This window comes from Scardinius erythrophthalmus (genome assembly GCF_964197995.2).
Source record: "Scardinius erythrophthalmus genome assembly, chromosome: 23".
Classification (NCBI taxonomy): domain Eukaryota; kingdom Metazoa; phylum Chordata; class Actinopteri; order Cypriniformes; family Leuciscidae; genus Scardinius; species Scardinius erythrophthalmus.
Genome location: NC_138243.1, coordinates 15,969,635 through 15,987,671, shown reverse-complemented (window position 1 = coordinate 15,987,671; position 18,037 = coordinate 15,969,635). Strand labels below are relative to the sequence as shown.

Below are 18,037 nucleotides of genomic sequence, written 5' to 3'. Positions count from 1 at the left end.
CTGCTATTGAAAGTCATGCCTGGTTGGCTGTATTATGCAATTTCATTATCATATGGGCCATGCATCTCATATCCCATTTAATATGGCAGATAAATAGCTCCCCACAGATTAACAGATGGCAAGGACAGATCCAGCAAGGAGATTTACACTCTGTTTCTTCTGTAGGTTAAAACCAGTGTGAGGCATGTGCATCTCACCTGACCGGCAGCCAGCCAGCCGTATTTGTCTTCTGTAAGATTCATGTCACGGTCGAAAGCGTACAGTTGTCGGTATCGCAGATGCTCAATGTCCACAAGGTTGAACTGGCGACGGGCATAATAGTAGCTCTCGTTGTTTCCTTTCCTGGGAAAGTCGAGCCATTCCGGATGGCCGAACTCGTTACCTGGAGAAAGAAAAGTTTGAAAAATGAAGATTGTAAAAGTTGGTGAAAACTTTTATCGGCACTTTTTATCACATGCCCCAGAGCATTTTAAGGTAATTTAGTGTGTTATAAAAATATTAGATCTTACATCCTCTACAGGCCCATTTCACATGAGATTTTCTTACACTGCACAGTTTTTAACTCAGCCTTTGGAAGATCTTCAAGGAAAATTCTAATGTAATTTTTTACCTTGTTTTTTGTCTAGGATTGATTTATTTTTTTGGTACAACAAATAACTGTCACAGTTATTCTCTGTTTAGTTTTTATATGGAAACCTTTTTCATAGTTTCCAGCCACTTATCAGATACCATGGATATTCATATATCACAGGCAGTTCATTATTGAATTCATTACCATGACGTATTTATGTTCCTTATATGTCTCGTTTTCACCGAGTGTTACAGGACGGTACAGTTAAGTACGATTCGGGACTGTAAACCCTGATCCGGCTTGTGTTTCCACTGCCAACAGTACCCTTACTGGTGTATGTTGGAAAGTAGCGATAGATGTAATGCTCGCGCGAAGAAGAAGAAAGCCTCACGGTAAACAACAATGGAGGACATCCAGCAGATCTTGTTCTTGCTTCTCGGCATGTGGCTGTTTGTCACAAGAAGAAACGGTATTGAGTTTCAACTGTGTTAAAAAATGTTGCCTCTTGTTGTAGCACGCGCAAGTGACGATTCTCTGTCAACCAATCAACGTTCTGCAGTGAGTCTAGCTCCACCCTTTAGTACCGCACTATGCTAGGTACCCCAACGGAAGGGTCCCAAAAAAGTGGTACGGTACGGTTCGGAATTAGGGTACCATTCACAACTTCCGGCAATGGAAACTGCAAAAATTGCGGAACCGTACTGAACTGTATTGTACTGTACCGCTCAGTGGAAACGAGGCATTAGGATTCTGTTTGGGCCAGTACTATGATGGTAGCTGAACAAACTCAGGGTTACAGGATTAGTTTCGAGTTGACAAAACCAAACCAATCCAATCCAATCAGACTTTGCTGGTACCATGACGCTGATCAGCAACTTTCTCTATCAACTCAGGCTTTGATCCTGAGTTTAGGAGTTTAGGTGTGACATTAGTAGTGAACAGCCAAACACATGCTGTGGAACAGTGAAACTGATTCACTCCTTGCGAGAGAAGTAGTGTGATTCACTTCTCTCTTCTGCAGAAAATTATGAGATTAAAAAATATTAAAGGAGTAGTTCACTTTTAAATGAAAATTCTGTCATCATATAATCACCCTCATGTTGTTTCAAACCTGTATGAATTTCTTTCTTCTGCTGAACAGAAAGGAAGATATTTAGAAGAATGTCAGTAACCAGACAGTTTCTGGGTCCCATTGACCTCCATAGTATATTTTTTTCCTACTATGGAAGTCAATGGGACCCAGAAACTGTCTGGTTACTGACATTCTTCTAAATATCTTCCTTTCTGTTCAGCAGAAGAAAGAAATTCATACAGGTTTGAAACAACATGAGGGTGAGTATATGATGACAGAATTTTCATTTAAAAGTGAACTACTCCTTTAAGAATTCAAACAAATTTACACAGCAAGAGGAAAAGAGCTGTCTATGAAAGAGGAGAGCTAAAAGAAAAAAATCTAAAAAAATTCAGTCAGTTTCATTTTCATGGATTTTAGTTTGTTTTTTCTCAGTCACATGATCTCCTTTGTCTTAGTTTCCAATCAATCATTAGTTTCCATGGACACAGATTAATGGTTCTGTGGTTATTAGAATTTGAAAGAATGGTTTAATCTAATTCATTCATTTATTTAATCTAATTCTAATTAATTGATTGACACATACTTGGGAACTAGGTCAACTTAGAATTATAGGAACAAACACAATGAAACAAAACATAATCCTGACAATTATAAATAAATACTAATATAATAATAATAAAACTAATATAATAATAAAAATAATAATAACAATAATACAATTATAGATACATAAATAAATAAACGACTTATAGTACTACTACTAACAATAACATATGTACAATTAGTATAAATAATTATAGTATATAGAACTATTTATATAATACTACACTATAATACTATTTAAATTATTTAAATTATGCTACTACAGATAATAATAATAATTATTATTATTATTATAACAACAACATTATACATACAATTATAATTTGAATAAAACATTTTAATAAATAAATATATGTATATTTTTAATCCAAAACTAACTATAGAATAATACTTTATCCCCCAGTTCCCTATCGTACGGTCACTACGACGTACGTCGTGGTGAACGACGAATAGGAATCTCGCTAGAGAGGCCAATCTACTTCGAGTGAAACTAAACGAGCCAATGCATATTGGCGTGCAATCATTTGCATCAGCTGTGCAGCCTCGCAGCGCGGGTATTTAACGAGCAGCTGGTGTGATTGCACTTCAGCTTTTTGCTTCGGAGCCGAGCGTTTCAATGCTGTTTAATCTACTGAGTGATCAAACAACGAGCAAGCTCTTCAAGATGATCTCTCGTGTCTGGTGCGGGCGATACAGCGCAGCAGCGGGGTCGACTTTCTTTTTCTCTCTCTTTTTGTTTTTGTGTTTCTGACTGAGCAAAACAAAAAAGCTGTTTTCACAGCTGGTAACGGTGCGCCAAGAGCGCTGAATAGCCGTTCTTATGGCTGGTAAGACCGCCGTGAAGAGAGACAGCGCACGTCAGGTTGCATATTCCTGTCTGTGTCCGCTGCGACCGTTCCCCTGCGTGCTTCAGTACCTAGGAGAGTATTTCCCTGAAAGAGCTTACATGGGTGTGAGTGGCGTCTTTCTAAAGATGACATTCCACCCGTGTGTTTCTGGTTGCGGTCGTTTCCTGTCCTCACTGACGGCCACGATCACTGTCTCGCATGCCTGGGAAACATGTGAGACTGTGTTCGTGGGTGGTTCATGTTCTCGCACGGGAACATGACCACGTCGGCACGCCGGTCAACTCTTCTTTCTCCGGAAAGTTGAGTCCCCTCTGTTGTTGGCCAGCCACTGCTGTGTGTAAAAGCACAGCTGCAGGTCTGCTCGACACTCTGGGGGACCATGAGCGAGAGCGTTCGCGGGGAAAACCCGACAGATCTCTCGCTCCTCAGCGTGTCGTGTGCCGTCGAGCTGCCGGGCTGCAGCGCGGGTTGTCACGGCAACCCAGCGCTCGCTCGGCGCTCTAGGTGCGCGGTCTCCTTGTCTATTCTCTGTTGTAGCGCCCTCCCTGGTGGCCACCAGGAGAGGTCTACTTCAGTAAAATGGCTTGGGTGATCTGAGAGCTGAGGGCTTCTCCTCCGGGGAACCAACCCCCTAGGGCCCCTCCCTCTCTAGCGCATCACAAGCTGTGCAGCTTATGGATGAGATTGCTGGTCCTTCAAAATTGGAGGAACCTAGCGTTTCATTCAGGGCTCCAGCTGAGGGCAGATGTCGATTGCTGCATCGGAGAGAGGGCCTGTTTGTTCTGGAAATGAGGGTATGCTGAGTTCCCACTGTAATAGTGTGTGTGCTTATGCTGAATCAGATTCAGAACTGACAGCCATGCTTTCCCGGGTCTTTCTCGGATGTGCATTGAAAACTTAGGAGTATGGAGCTATATTGGTGCCAAAATATGGAACGCCAAAAGTGCCAAATTCTGTTAAGTTTTCACCTCTCTCGCTACCCTCGTTGGTGGGGTGGCTGTGCCTCTGGCGAGCCACCTCTGCCCTGCATGCGAGGCCAAGGCACTCTTATTGCACGAGGGTAGTTCTGAGCCGGAGTTGAGCTGCACTTGTCGACTGACCGTGTTCAAGTCACAGCGCAGGCCCTCGGCCAGACGATGTCCACCTTGGTGGTCCAGAAGCGCCCCTGGCTGTCCTTGCAGAGGTGCGAGACGTCGTCAAAGTACGCTTTCTCGATGCTCCCATCTCACAAGGTGGCCTTTTCGGCGACACTGTTGAGAATTGGCCCAGCAGTTCTCCGCAGTCAGCAGCAGACTGAAGTGCTTCCCCGACATACCACCAGAGTGCCTCGTGGGCTGCCCCTCAGTCTACTTGTCGCCAAGGTTGTCATCCCCTGCAAAAAATAAATAAATAAAAATAAAAATAAAAACACTCCGACACAGCCTGCTCTACTGTGTCCGCTGCAGGAGGATGACACCGCCCGTCTCAGCCACTGTTTAAGTGGTCGGTGAAACAATCACCCCTGAGATGGGTGACCCGGAGATGGATGGAGCTGCTCTTTTCTGGTGGAGGGCCGGGGAACGAATTTTTTGAGTGTTCCACCACTGGAGTCACAGTGGTACCCAAATTCTAAAAAAAAAAAAAAAAAAAAAAAGAGCAGTTCTTCTGTCCCTGGGTCTGAAGAGGGCCAGGAGAGCAGTGGGAGGACAGAATCCTCACCACTCTCATCCGCCTCTTCTATCGCCAGCAGGCAACAGTGTGCGGTTCGAGAATGCAACCAAGCTGCCTCCTGCACCTCCTGCCTCGTGGATTCAGGTAAGTGTTGCACAGCACACTCAGACTCCGCTACGGGCCGCCTCCCAGAGAGAGCCTTCCGAGCTGAGCCCTGTCTTCCACCTCGCTGCCCCACTCCGGGTAAGCCTACGGTCCCTTTGGTCCCGCTTGTACGGTCTCTGCGAGCCTGGCTAGCGCTCCCCAGTCCGTCTTGCTGGCTTATTCGGACCATCAGGCTCGGCTATGCGATTCAGTTCGCCCGGCGTCCCCCAAGTTTCGGGCCATCCACTCCACTACAGTGAGAGCAGCCGATGCCCATGTCTTGCGCGTGGAGATCGCAGTCCTACTGGCGAAGGACGCGATAGAGCCGGTCCCTCCAGCCGATATGAGGTCAGGGCACTACAGTCCCTACTTCATTGTACCCAAGATAGGTGGTGGGTTACGACCGATCTTGGATCAGTGAGTTTGAATTGGAGCCTTCACAAGCTACCGTTCAAAATGCTCACGCAGAAACGCATTTTCGAATGCATCCGTCCCCGAGATTGGTTTGCAGCGATCGACCTGATGGACACGTACTTTCATGTCTCGATTCTTCCTCGACACAGGCCGTTTCTGCGCTTTGCGTTCGAGGGTCGAGCATATCAGTACAAGGTCCTGCCCTTCGGGCTGGCCCTGTCTCCCCGTGTCTTCACGAAAGTCACGGAGGGGGCCCTTGTTCCCATGAGAGAACAGGGCGTTCGCATCCTCAACTATCTTGATGACTGGCTCATACTAGCACACTCTCGAGATCAGTTATGCGAACACAGGGACCTCGTGCTCAGGCACCTCAGCCAGCTGGGCCTTCAGGTCGACTGGGAAAAGAGCAAACTCGCCCCCGTGCAGAGGTTCTCTTTTCTCGGTATGGAGTTGGATTCGGTCGTTCAGACAGCGCGCCTCACAGAGCAGCGCACTCGGTCGGTGTTGAACTGCTTGAACACGTTCTAAGGCAGGACAGCGGTCCCACTGAAATTCTTTCAGAGGCTCCTGGGGCATATGGCAGCGGCAGCAGCGGTAACTCCGCTCGGCCTGCTCCATATGAGACCGCTTCAGCACTGGCTTCATGGCCGAGTCCCGAGATGGGCGTGGCATCACGGCACTCACCGGGTGGCAATCACTCCGGAGTGCCGCCAGACCTTCAGTCCGTGGTCAGACCCCTCGTTCCTTCGGGCAGGAGTCCCCTTGGAACAGGTGTCCAGGCATGCTGTGGTTTTCACAGATGCCTCTGCCACGGGCTGGGGTGCCACGTACAACGGGCATGCAGTGTCAGGGGTGTGGACGGGCCCCCAACTGCATTGGCACATCAACTGCCTCGAGTTGCTAGCAGTACGTCTCGCTCTGAGCCGCCTGAAAAGGCCGCTACAGGGCAGAGACGTGCTGGTCCGTACGGACAACACTGCGACCGTTGCGTACATCAACCGTCAAGGTGGTCTACGCTCCCGTCGCATGTCGCAACTCGCCCGCCATCTCCTCCTTTGGAGTCAGAAGCATCTGAGGTCGCTTCGAGCCATGTATGTCCCCGGTGTGCTCAACCGTGTGGCCGACGAGCTATCACGAGCTGTGCTCCCGGGAGAATGGCGACTCCACCCCCAGGTGGTTCAGCTGATCTGGAGAGAGTTCGGAGAGGCTCAGGTAGACCTGTTTGCCTCCTCAGAGACCTCCCACTGCCGGTTGTTTTACTCCCTGACCGAGAGAACACTCGGCACGGATGCACTGGCACACAGCTGGCCCCGGGGCCTCCGCAAATATGCGTTTTCCCCAGTGAGCCTACTTGCACAGACCCTGTGCAAAGTCAGGGAGGACGAGGAGCAGGTCCTTCTGGTGGCTCCCTATTGGCCCACCCGGACTTGGTTCCCAGAACTTATGCTCCTCGTGACAGTCCCTCCCTGGCCCATTCCTCTGAGGAAGGATCTTCTGACTCAGAGACGGGGCACCCTTTGGCACCCGCGTCCGGACCTCTGGAAACTCCATGTCTGGTCCCTGGATGGGACGCGGAGGTTCTAGGTGACTTACCCCCAGAGGTACTTAACACCATCACTTCTGCGCTAGCGCCGTCTACGAGACGTGCGTACGCCTTGAAGTGGAACCTGTTCGTCGAGTGGGTTCCTCCCGCAGAGAGGACCCCCGAAGATGTTCGATAGGGTCAGTGCTTTCCTTCTTACGGCAAGGGTTGGAGCGAAGGCTGTCTCCCTCCACCCTTAAAGTACATGCTGCTGCTATTTCAGCATATCATGACCACATAGATGGCAAAACAGTTGGGAAGCACGACCTGGTCGTCAGGTTCCTTAGGGGGGCGAGACGATTAAATCCTCCTCGTCCCCCCTCCATACCCTCTTGGGACCTTTCCCTGGTGCTCCGAGCACTTCAGGATGCTCCCCTTGAACCTTTGCAGTCAGCAGACTTAAAGCTTCTCTCCTTGAAGACTTTGCTGCTGATTGCACTGGCCTCGATCAAGAGGGTAGGGGACCTGCAAGCATTTTCGGTCGACGAATCGTGCCTAGAGTTCGGGCCGGGTGACAACCATGTTGTACTGAGACCCCGGCCTGGCTATGTGCCCAAGGTTCCTACCACTCCCTTTAGAGATCAGGTAGTGAACCTGCAAGCGCTGCCCCTGGAGGAGGCAGACCCAGCCCTGGCTTTGCTCTGTCCCGTTCGCGCTCTGCGTATGTACGTGGACAGAACCCAAAGCGTCAGGACCTCAGACCAGCTCTTTGTCTGTTATGGAGGCCAGCAGAAGGGAAAGGCTGTCTCCAAGCAGGGGATGGCCCACTGGATAGTGGATGCCATCGCCTTGGCTTATGAAGCTCAAGGCGGGCCCTGCCCGCTCAGGTTGCATGCACACTCCACGAGAGGCGTTGCATCCTCTTGGGCGCTGGCACGTGGCTCCTCGCTAACAGATATCTGTAGAGCTGCGGGCTGGGCGACACCTAACACGTTCGCTAGATACTATAGCCTACGTGTAGAGCCCGTGTCCTCCCGTGTTTTCACCCTAAACGGGTAGAAACACTGTGAGTACCGGCTCTGTCGGCTTGCTGCACCCTACTGTGCACCCTTATTGCTCCAGAGTCAAAACCTGTCGAGTCCTCCAAACACCCTCGGCCCGGACGTGGCGGAGCGTCCGGTGCCAGGCCTTTATCCGCTGAATCCTTGAGAACCGGGTCTAGGCTGGGTCCCATATGTGTGACCCTACAGGGATCCCATATGTGTATATCTTCCACGGCTGCTCCTAAACGGAAGCCTGTGTCTTTCCCTTGGGCTAAGTCACCCATTATTCATATGCAGTACAACCCTTGGGTTAGTCCATATGTCTTTTCCCACATAACTCTTCTTAAGAATGTGGTTCCCGCAGAGTTCCCCTCCCTCAGTTCGGGCACGCTTTCCCAGTGTTATCCAATATCTCACTGTATGGGTTATCACGGAACAACAGTGTGGATACTCTTGGTGTAAGCCCTCTCCTATCGTCCTTACAGGCAAGAAGGTGTTGAGGCTTGCTCAGGGCGCTGGATGGGGTGCAGCAGCTGTGGCACTTTGGTAGGGATTCCTATTCGTCGTTCACCACGACGTACGTCGTAGTGACCGTACGATAGGGAACGTCTCGGTTACATATGGTAACCCTCGTTCCCTGAGGGAGGGAACGGAGACGTACGTCCCGTCGCCACATCTGCTGCGACCCGCCGGGGCAGCCAGCTCACCGGCTCGGCTCCTCAGCAAAAAACTGAAGTGCAATCACACCAGCTGCTCGTTAAATACCCGCGCTGCGAGGCTGCACAGCTGATGCAAATGATTGCACGCCAATATGCATTGGCTCGTTTAGTTTCACTCGAAGTAGATTGGCCTCTCTAGCGAGATTCCTATTCGTCGTTCACCACGACGTACGTCTCCGTTCCCTCCCTCAGGGAAAGAGGGTTACCATATGTAACCGAGACGTTTCACAGACAAGGCTTAAGCCTAGTCCCAGACTAAAATGCATTTTTAAACTGTTCTAACTGAAAGCAACTTGCACTGAAATATCTTAAAATATGCCAGTGCCATTGTTTTGTTTCAAGATGCACACCAGTAATGTTTTTTTCTAAGGTATATTTATCAAATTTTAACTAAGGCCTAATCCTGGCTTAATCTAAGCCTTGTCCGTGAAACCAGGGGCCAGTTAAATAAACATAGCCATTATGTTAAGACAGTGTCTTAAATTCTAGTACCCACTAGGAGTTAGTCAGGGGCAGCCAGTCTTGCTTTCCGGTCTTAAATTAGGCCAATCTATGTTTTTATGTAACTGATTTAAAAAAGCTTTGAACAGTTTTAAAGAATTTTTTTATGTCTAACTTGTAAGACTAGTCTTAGAGGTTTATGCAACCGGCCCCAGCAGGCCTATATTATGTAAAAAAAGAAAAGAAAAAAAGAATATATATAAAAAAAAAAAAAGCTGCAAAAAAAGGACATTGAGACATTAAAGGATCCATGACAGGAAGAAGAAATAAAAAGGGGGGAAAGAAAGAGAGAGAGAGTATATCACAGCAATCAAATCCCTCAGCTTCCACTTGAACTTTACTTAACGTGCACGGGGACCTTCTGCGGCAAATAATTCTGATAGAGTCATATCATGTGTCAACTGGAGAGAGACAGATCATAGGCTAGCAGTGCAGAAAGTGGGAAACGCTCGCACAAAGAACCGTGACAGCTCAGACTCCATAATTAAACGAAGAAAGTGAAGATGACGAGACACTTTGTCTCTCTTATGGCCCCTGTCACCTCCGTCATGAGCCTTATCGTGCCACCCCATGCACTGAATACAGACACAACGATAAGGGACGTCCACTGTTCTCTCCCTGCACATATATTAAGATAATCCTAAATTATTCACTGCTCACTGTACCCCTGGAAGTTATGGGAAAGCTTTGAAAAGGGCATTAGGCGAACAGATCCCGATGTTTGTCGGTGGAATGGATATCCCGAATGAAAGTAAATTACGGTGGCCATGTGTGAAGTTACTATAGATGCACTGCCTGTGTTGTGCAAAATTCTGCAGTTGTATGCATGAGTTTTTTTGAGAGATATATGAAGCTGACTTCAAGCCACTGGTTGACTGACAGGTAAAAGGTGTCAGACCGTATCTTTCGAAGGTTAGATCAATATGGGAGCAATAACATGGCAACATACAAGGGAGATGGATTTCTTCAAGGCCAGAAGGACTGCTGCTGTCGAGGTGCAGGTTAAAAGCTAAAAAAAAAATTCTTACAGCCAGCAGCAAATGCTACAAATCCAGAGATTGAAAAAGTTACAGAAGCACAAGTAGAATTTTACATTTTCTGAAGAAAATGCCCAGGCAAAACTCACCCATGCAACAGCCAGGATATTGATACTGTGTGGTTACTAAGGTGTTCTTCTGAGTAGTTTTGCTTAGTGTGTTATAGGCGGCTGTCGAGTAGTTTTAAGTATTGAACTGAGAATTTCAATTGAGGCAAAAAACAGGATGCAGAATTGCAATTTGACATTGTAAGAATTCTAAGAAAATTTTAGGATATTTATATAACTCATGTTTAACTAAAAAGCAAAGACTGTCAAGACAAACATTTAATGTTGGTTTGACAATGCAATGTTAAAAAAAAAACACAAAAAAATTGAAGTTCGAAGGTTTATGCTCTACTGATCAAAATTTGGGGTCAGGAAGATTTTTTATTTATTTTTTTGTCTCTTCTGCTCACCAAGTCTGCATTTATTTGATCTAAAATACAGTAAAACTGTGAAATATTATTCCAAATTTAAATCACCGTTATCTATTAGAATATATTTTAAAATGTAACTCATTCATATGATGGCAAAGCTGAATTGGTGCTCAAGAAACAGATTTTATTATCAATTTGACATTATCAATGCTAAAAAAAAATTCTGCTTCATATTTTTGTGGATAAGTTTTTTAAGGTTCTTTTGATGAATAGAATGTTCAAAATAATGTATTTCAAATAAAAATTTTTTTTACAGAATTTATAGATTTTTATTTTAACAATGTAAACATCTTTACAGCTACTTTTGATCAATTTAATGCATCCTTGCTGATTAAGAAAATTAATTTCTTTCAAATAAAAAAAAATGTAGGTCTTATGTCTTTGCAGAGCAAGTCTATGGACTTTTTTGGCTGTTCAGTTGAAAATCGATAAGAATCGACCATTGAGAAAAGAAACAACACACTTCTCCTTGAAAATTCACACAATTTCAGGTCTCATTCATGTCAAATTGTCAATAGCTCAAATTGTGCAAAAAGTCCAAGTCCAAATCCTGTATGAATGGAGCAGCAGAAATAGTGTTTGCCTTAGCAAGCACCACTAAATATCCTAATTTTACCACTTTACAAAATGCTGATACATACAAGTCGTCATATTTTGCATTCAATTGTAAGAGTCACAAGAGTGCATTAAGACAACAAAAACAGCAAGATCAAAAACATCAGGCCATGACCATGCGGATTCCCCACTGAGACCTTCTGAATAGGACAGAGTCAGATTTGTCAATTAAAGTAAGCATACCATTTTAATTTTTGATTAGGCAGTCTGGCCTTAAATAACCACACAAAAAGCGTGTACGCACACACACACACTTCCCTTTTAAGATTCCACTAAGCCAATAATCTGATCTGACGTGTAGTGATGTTTGAAGTCAAGTTTCTCTTTGGTTACTATAGCGTGAGGCCAAAGATCCTGGTGAGCTGCAATGGGATTTAAATAGTTTGCATGAAAAGCCCTCCAAATGAACCCATAAATAAGAAATGGACTTCTTTTTAGCTCTCCATCTCTTTCAAGTGTAACAAGCTGCAAGGTGGAGATTAGATGGTCTTTGAGTTCAGTGTCAATTTGAAGTCAAAGAGAGAAGCTCTTGCCTTCACTGTTAAAGATAATGTGACTTGTATGCGGCCCTAGCAGAGCCAGGACTAAAAGATGAGACTCAATCTGGATTATGGTCTGAGAATAAAACAAATAAAACAAACAAACACATGGACATGTAGAGCTCAAACAGTACAATGTGTGTTCAGAGAATGACAGGCATTTTTCAATCCATGTAAGGAGAGGAATATTTAATGTACTGTATGTGATTAAATGAAGTGTGACTTCATGAGAAATTGCATTTTCAGCCAGCTATAATTAACCTAATTCAAAGCTACCTGTTATGTTTGAATTACCTCTCAAAACAACAGGTAATTAATTGTACGCTTCTAACTTCCTTCACACATCTAATTGGCTCTGTAGGATACTATGATCAGTCAAGTGTATCTGGAAACCAAATTCAGTTGAATATAAAAATTTATTTATTTATTTACCCCCTCCCCCCCAGTTTTTCTTTCATTGCATCATCACAGAAAAAAAAAGTAAAAAATAGTTAAGCAGTTTAGTTTGTGTCACTTCATACTTCTAAAGAGTTCACCCAGGGTCCCTTCTTCTGGTTTTTATGGCAATTTTATCATCCACCAGGTAACCATCTTAAGTCCAGTCACCAGTCAAATGTCATAGCACACTCACTTAAATCCGGAAGTATAAGCAATAATAATCAAGCGTGGTGTCAGTTCTGGCAGGTCACATTAGTCAAGCTTGCATCAGCTGACTCTCAGCTGATCCACGTCTACCTATAGGAATATGACGCCTATCACTGTATAAGCTCCTTCAGTATTATCAGGAGCTATTGTGTTTCGCAGGAGCTAATTACCCACCTCCATCCCCAGCTCCCCCTCTCGTCAGTCAGGATTTGGCATTCTGATTCCCCTTGAATCAGAATAAATTCTCGAATTATGTTGTACTTTAAAATCTTGAATTAATTATATCTGCAATACATTCATGTTGGTTCTGTTCTGTTTACCCTAAGGGTTTTTTTTATTGCTGCTCTCCCAGCTCTTATCCATGCTAGGCTGCATGGATGCACATGGAGTTCAAAACTGACCAACCAACCAATCCAAACTGTATGCTAATTGTCAATCGTATTCGACGATATTGGTGCTGACAGAAATAGCGTTTGCCTTGGCAAGTATATGCTAATTTTATACCTTTATACAAAACAATATGCTTATACATACAAAAAGTTACTTTCTGCATTAAGTTTGTGATAGTCACAAGAGGGGCATTCAGACAACAAAACAACAAGATCAAGACTCTTTTGCATCACAAAGGCTGCGACCTTGTGGTTTCCCTGTTAAGAATGCTGGGTAAGACCTCTGCCAACATAACACTCCAAACTTCTGTCTTAATAACCTGGAGCCAACTTTAGCTGGGTGCTTTTAAATACAGTCTGTGTGTCTGGCTGCTTTTGTTTAGTGTGCAATTTGCTTGCCGTCTGCATCTTCCTGTCTTAATTAGGAGGAATAGGAGTCTGTCTAATAGGAGGAATAACTTCCAGTAGGAGCAAACTTTTACTTCACCACAAATCAAATAACACACACTGGCCCAAAAATGTGTTTGGATACTTACGACACCCTTAAAATGCACATATGCCATTGTAGTAAATACCAAAATATCACATAAAGTGGCATTTATTTTAAGGAAAGACTGCAAAGCACACTTCAAGCCAAATATTTCACAAAAAAGAAAGTGTTTGGACACTTTCTGGTCAATAGTTAATATTCACTTCAGCTTCAAGTTCATGAGTAATGCAAATTGTTTTCAAGGTTAGTCACATTTACATCAATGATACACAGAAATAAGAGCTCCTAAATTGGGTTTCCCACAAGGTTTTTTGTCAAATCAATCTACAAAAGTTCTTGCTAGTGAACCAGCAGGAACAGAACTTGATGTTTGTAAAACAAAAGGACAACTGCAAGAGCAGTCAAATTAACAAGAGATATCCGAAACAAACAGAAGAGCGGAAAAAGCACGTTTTGTTCCCTGTTTCTGAGTTCTCGAACTACCCTGTTCCATTGGAAAAGACTGAAGAGGCACTTGAAACAGTGAGTAAATAAATAAATACAGGCCCACGCTTCCCGCCCACAAATGAAACTCTTTCACTGCGCAAAGAAAATGGCACCCCTTTCAAATTCAATTAAAGCCTCTTCAGGCATATTGCCTTCCTGTGTGCTTCTCAGGCCTTGTCTGGCAGCCTCCGCGCTGTCAGGCTAATGCTTCTCTGATCTCCTGCTGAAATTTCTATTAATCAGGACTGGTGTTTTCCTGCTTCTTCCACATACACCAGTGACAGGATGATTCTTTCTTGTTTTTATTTAACCTCCTTTTAACTTGAAACTTTCTCTTTTTTTTTTTCACGCTAACCCCGAATCCTTGGGTGTGCGCAGATAGCAGATTTATATTCGTGGATTATTTGCTCTGCTGGCATGTTGGGAATAAGAAATGAGCTGTTTAAGAGAGAAAATATTGTAGTGTTATTGTACTTCTGAAAACATACAGTACTTTATCAGGGCACCACGATCACCACCAGATCGTAATGTTCCTCCCCACCTCCAAAATCCCAATTAAGCTCATGTATGCACATGCACAGCCTAAATAACAGCAACCTGCAATGATGGTTGTAATAACAAACAGCAGAGGCAGACATGCATAACGATTTCTGATCAGTTCTCTAGTTCCTAGGAGAGGAGCCAAAGTCAGTGAGAGAGAACTACTAATCAGAGGAGGAACAGTGCTAACATCAATGTCCAATAGCACAATGATCCGGAGAGAAAGAGGGCAGAGAGGAATGGACGTGCACCATAACCATCTCCATGAACCAACGGATGTTAATCTGCAACGCCTGAAGGAGCTTTCACGATTCAAACAGCGACCTCAGAAGCAGGCTGGAATATTTACAGAGCTGTGCTAGCGTGTCGGCTGGTGCAGGAGATGATGTAGCCGCAGCATGCTAATTAACAGCGTTAGTGGGGAGAGAGATCAATGTGTTTGTGTGGATGGATTTGAGCAAAACTGAGCATTGATTTGAGAAGGAGTGCAGTCTAGTCTTACACCTGCACAGCCAGGACAAACTCGCTCTGTTCAACCAAGTGCTTCTTTACACAGTTTACACTAGTTCATAATTCAGTTACTAAAAAGAAAATACAATGTTCTGCTTTTCTTTCATTTCATCATCATGGAAAAAAATGTCAACTATAGTTAAGCGGTTTAGTTTATGTAACGTCATGTACTGTATATCCACAGTGAGCACAGCATATATAACGATGAGCACACAAAATCCTGGGCCTTCCAAAAAGAGCAAAGTTTTGATGTTATGGAAACAATTTTCACTTAAAATGCAGGTATGTCCTCTTCCATGTTCACAATTTTTTTTTTCTAGCTCTGGCCTTTCTCTCACTTTGAGTTAAGAGGAATTTTCGAGGATGAGGAGCTTTAGGCTTGACATGTCGGATTGATTCTTTTGCTTGAACAATTTGTTCTCGCTCAACACGGGCTAAATGACTGCCTCGCCATCGATCTGATGGCAATGCTGTTTGTGTTTGGCCTTGACTGTTTCAAGTGTCAGGCATATTTTCCTTTTTTTCCTCTTTGAATGTGCTCTACCACTCGCCTTTGTGTGCAATTATACCGAAGTGCCTACTATTTGCAGATGGAGAGATTCAAAAATGGTGACCTTTGGACATATTACTGTTTTTAGTACTGTTGCACCGACATGGATGAGCAGACAAAGTAAAATGCTTTTATGTGTTTGATAGAAGAGGAGTGCGCTTGTAATGAAAGACATCTTTACTCATCTAGACAGCAATCTTTTACAGCCTCAGGACCGGCACAACTGAGCATAGTTTCTTTTCTTGTGTTGTGATGTGTGTACAGACTTACTTTGCATTCTTTTAGGCCACTAGTCTGATACCACTGATGGTGGTCTTGTTGAGAAATGTATTAATATTGTGCAACATTCTTCTGTATTTCTAAATATTAAAATCACTCCTGGTACTGTGAAATGCACAACATGCCAGTGCCGCATACCTAAACAAACACTGAGACATGCAGTGTTTGTTTTTACACTGGTTATAGTCAGGTAAACAACATAGCAGCATTATGTCACTGTTCATTTCTGTGGAAACACGCAGACATTTCGGGCCAGGCTCCAGTTCGCCTGGCCAAGAACTGGCTCTGGCTTTAGAACGTAACACATTCTGTTGGACAAGAGTATGAGATAGTATATTATTTTATAAAGTGATAAGCACAGAAATGTATAAATATCCATTTTTTTATTTGAAATGCCAATTGCAATGACACCAATATTTGGACCTAACCATTTGAAATCCATTCAGTAAAATTCTTATGAGGAAGATTAAAAAAATATATGATCAGCACAAACGCTTAGACTACCTCAATATGCCTAACCACTACAAAACTTGTTTATGCCTGCCAAGAACGGCAGCAAACCCACTTCCTCTTCCTCAGTGGAGGCATATTACAGCAAAGCATCAAGTATCTAGCAAAACTGGTTTCCAAGGAGACTCACCGATAAAGTTGAGGTAGCCCTCCCCTCCAAGACTGTGAGTGAGGAGACGGATGAGTTTATGCAGCTGGATGCCACGGTCTATAACGGGCGTCATGGCATTAAGAGCACTCATGTTGGTGTACATCTCTTTGTCCATCAGCCAAAACGCCAGTGACTTGTCCCCAACCAACGCCTGACAACAAGCATAGAGATGTGAGCATGTGCAACCTTGTAAACATTTCAGTTACACCAAAGTGTTTTTGAATGGTGACCAGCAAAACTGTTGATCATCGTCTGTCTGGTGCAGAAAGGAAGGTTCTGCTAAATCTTTTATAAAATTTACAAATTACTAACCTGGTCATGGCTCTCAGCATAAGTGACAGATGCCTCCCCTCTCCTTCTATTGGTCAGAGTGTAGACAATGTTCCCCAAATCCCAGTCCTCATCCCAAACTTCCTTAAGGACCTTTGATAAAAAATTAAGCAAACAAAAAGGCACAAAGAGTTCACTAACAAGTCCTATTCAGTTATTATTTCCTACAAAATCAACAATATGTGGATGAAAAGAACAAAATTAAGAACCACATAATTAGGTTCTAAGCTAAATTTGAACCCACAGAGTTTGACCACGGCACTTGCGTGCAAAATCCTCTGCACTTGCATGAAAGATTGAAAGCTGAATCAGTTGGGGTAGGATACATGAGTCTTTGAATGGGAAATGACAGGCAGACCCCTCGGGTTGCTCGTTTTTTGTTACAGTGTCAAGTTGAGGTCAGAGCTGCATCTGCGAGTCAACTCGGGACAAAACTCAAAGTAGCAAGCTCAATAGCCTAAGAGTCCTCTACAGACCAGGTGTGGAATCCTTCATGTGTGAAATCCCAGATTGGCGCCCTGCATTCGGATGGCCATCCCCTGGCCTCTGTCTTTCCCATGTCCCGTGTTTTGGAACAGCCTTTTTTGAAGCAGAATCTGTATTTAGTGGAAGACTGGCTCATTGACCACATTAATGGTCAGAGCTGGTGAATCCCATTGACTTTGCCAATACCGACCATAGTTCTGTGTCGGTGATTTGGCGCACTCTGCAGGAGTGGGTCGATGGCTATGTTTGGACTCAGTGGAGCAGTATTCAGGTCATTGACCGGATCAGTGCTCTACGTTGTCCTCTAATGACTTATTTGAGAATGAGCTCACAATTCAAAAAAGTCGAACCCAAGGATGAAAGTTCTGTTCTCAAAAGGTGACCTACCAAACTGTTTCTAGCTTGCAAGTGCTCTGTGTTGATCGGACACGATTTGAGTGGCCAAGGGTCAACGAGCACAGCTGGATAGTAGAGTGAGTCTGGCACCCTGTGACAGAACACAGGATAAAAGTCTCTGTACTGCTCGAACTCTCTTTAACGAACACAAACACCTGCTTGCTGCGAGACACCTGTTTCTGATTATGAGTATTTACCTCTGGATATTTTTCCCCCTGTTGAGCATATTCATTTGGCACATCATTTAATCTTATAAACATTTCAGAGCATACTGATAGCTAGTCAGGAGGCTGGTGTTTGTTTAGAGTTTGTTTGAAAGTATAAGGTGAGGGGGTGAGGACAAACAGACAAAGAGAGAGAAGGTCATAGAAAAAGTTGTTAATAATTCATAATGTTCCCTGGATTGACCTTGTGGGAAAAATACTGCTTAAACCAGCCTAAAGAGTTAGGCAGGTCTGAAATGCCTGCTTTAGAGGGGGTTTGGCCATTTCTCTGCTGGTCAGCCACTGGTCACTT

The 18,037-nt window shown here is 44.3% G+C and overlaps 1 protein-coding gene across 1 annotated transcript in view; it reads right to left on the bottom strand.

Annotated features, from left to right (window-relative positions):
• Positions 1-18,037, bottom strand: part of gbe1a (glucan (1,4-alpha-), branching enzyme 1a) — a gene marked incomplete at both ends in the record, with an annotated part of 163,175 nt that overhangs the window by 38,557 nt on the left and 106,581 nt on the right. Inside the window, 3 exons of the mRNA XM_081353888.1 lie at positions 198-382; positions 16,289-16,460; positions 16,622-16,732. Coding sequence (XP_081210014.1) covers positions 198-382; positions 16,289-16,460; positions 16,622-16,732 — 468 coding nt within the window. The remainder of the gene's footprint in view (positions 1-197; positions 383-16,288; positions 16,461-16,621; positions 16,733-18,037) is intronic.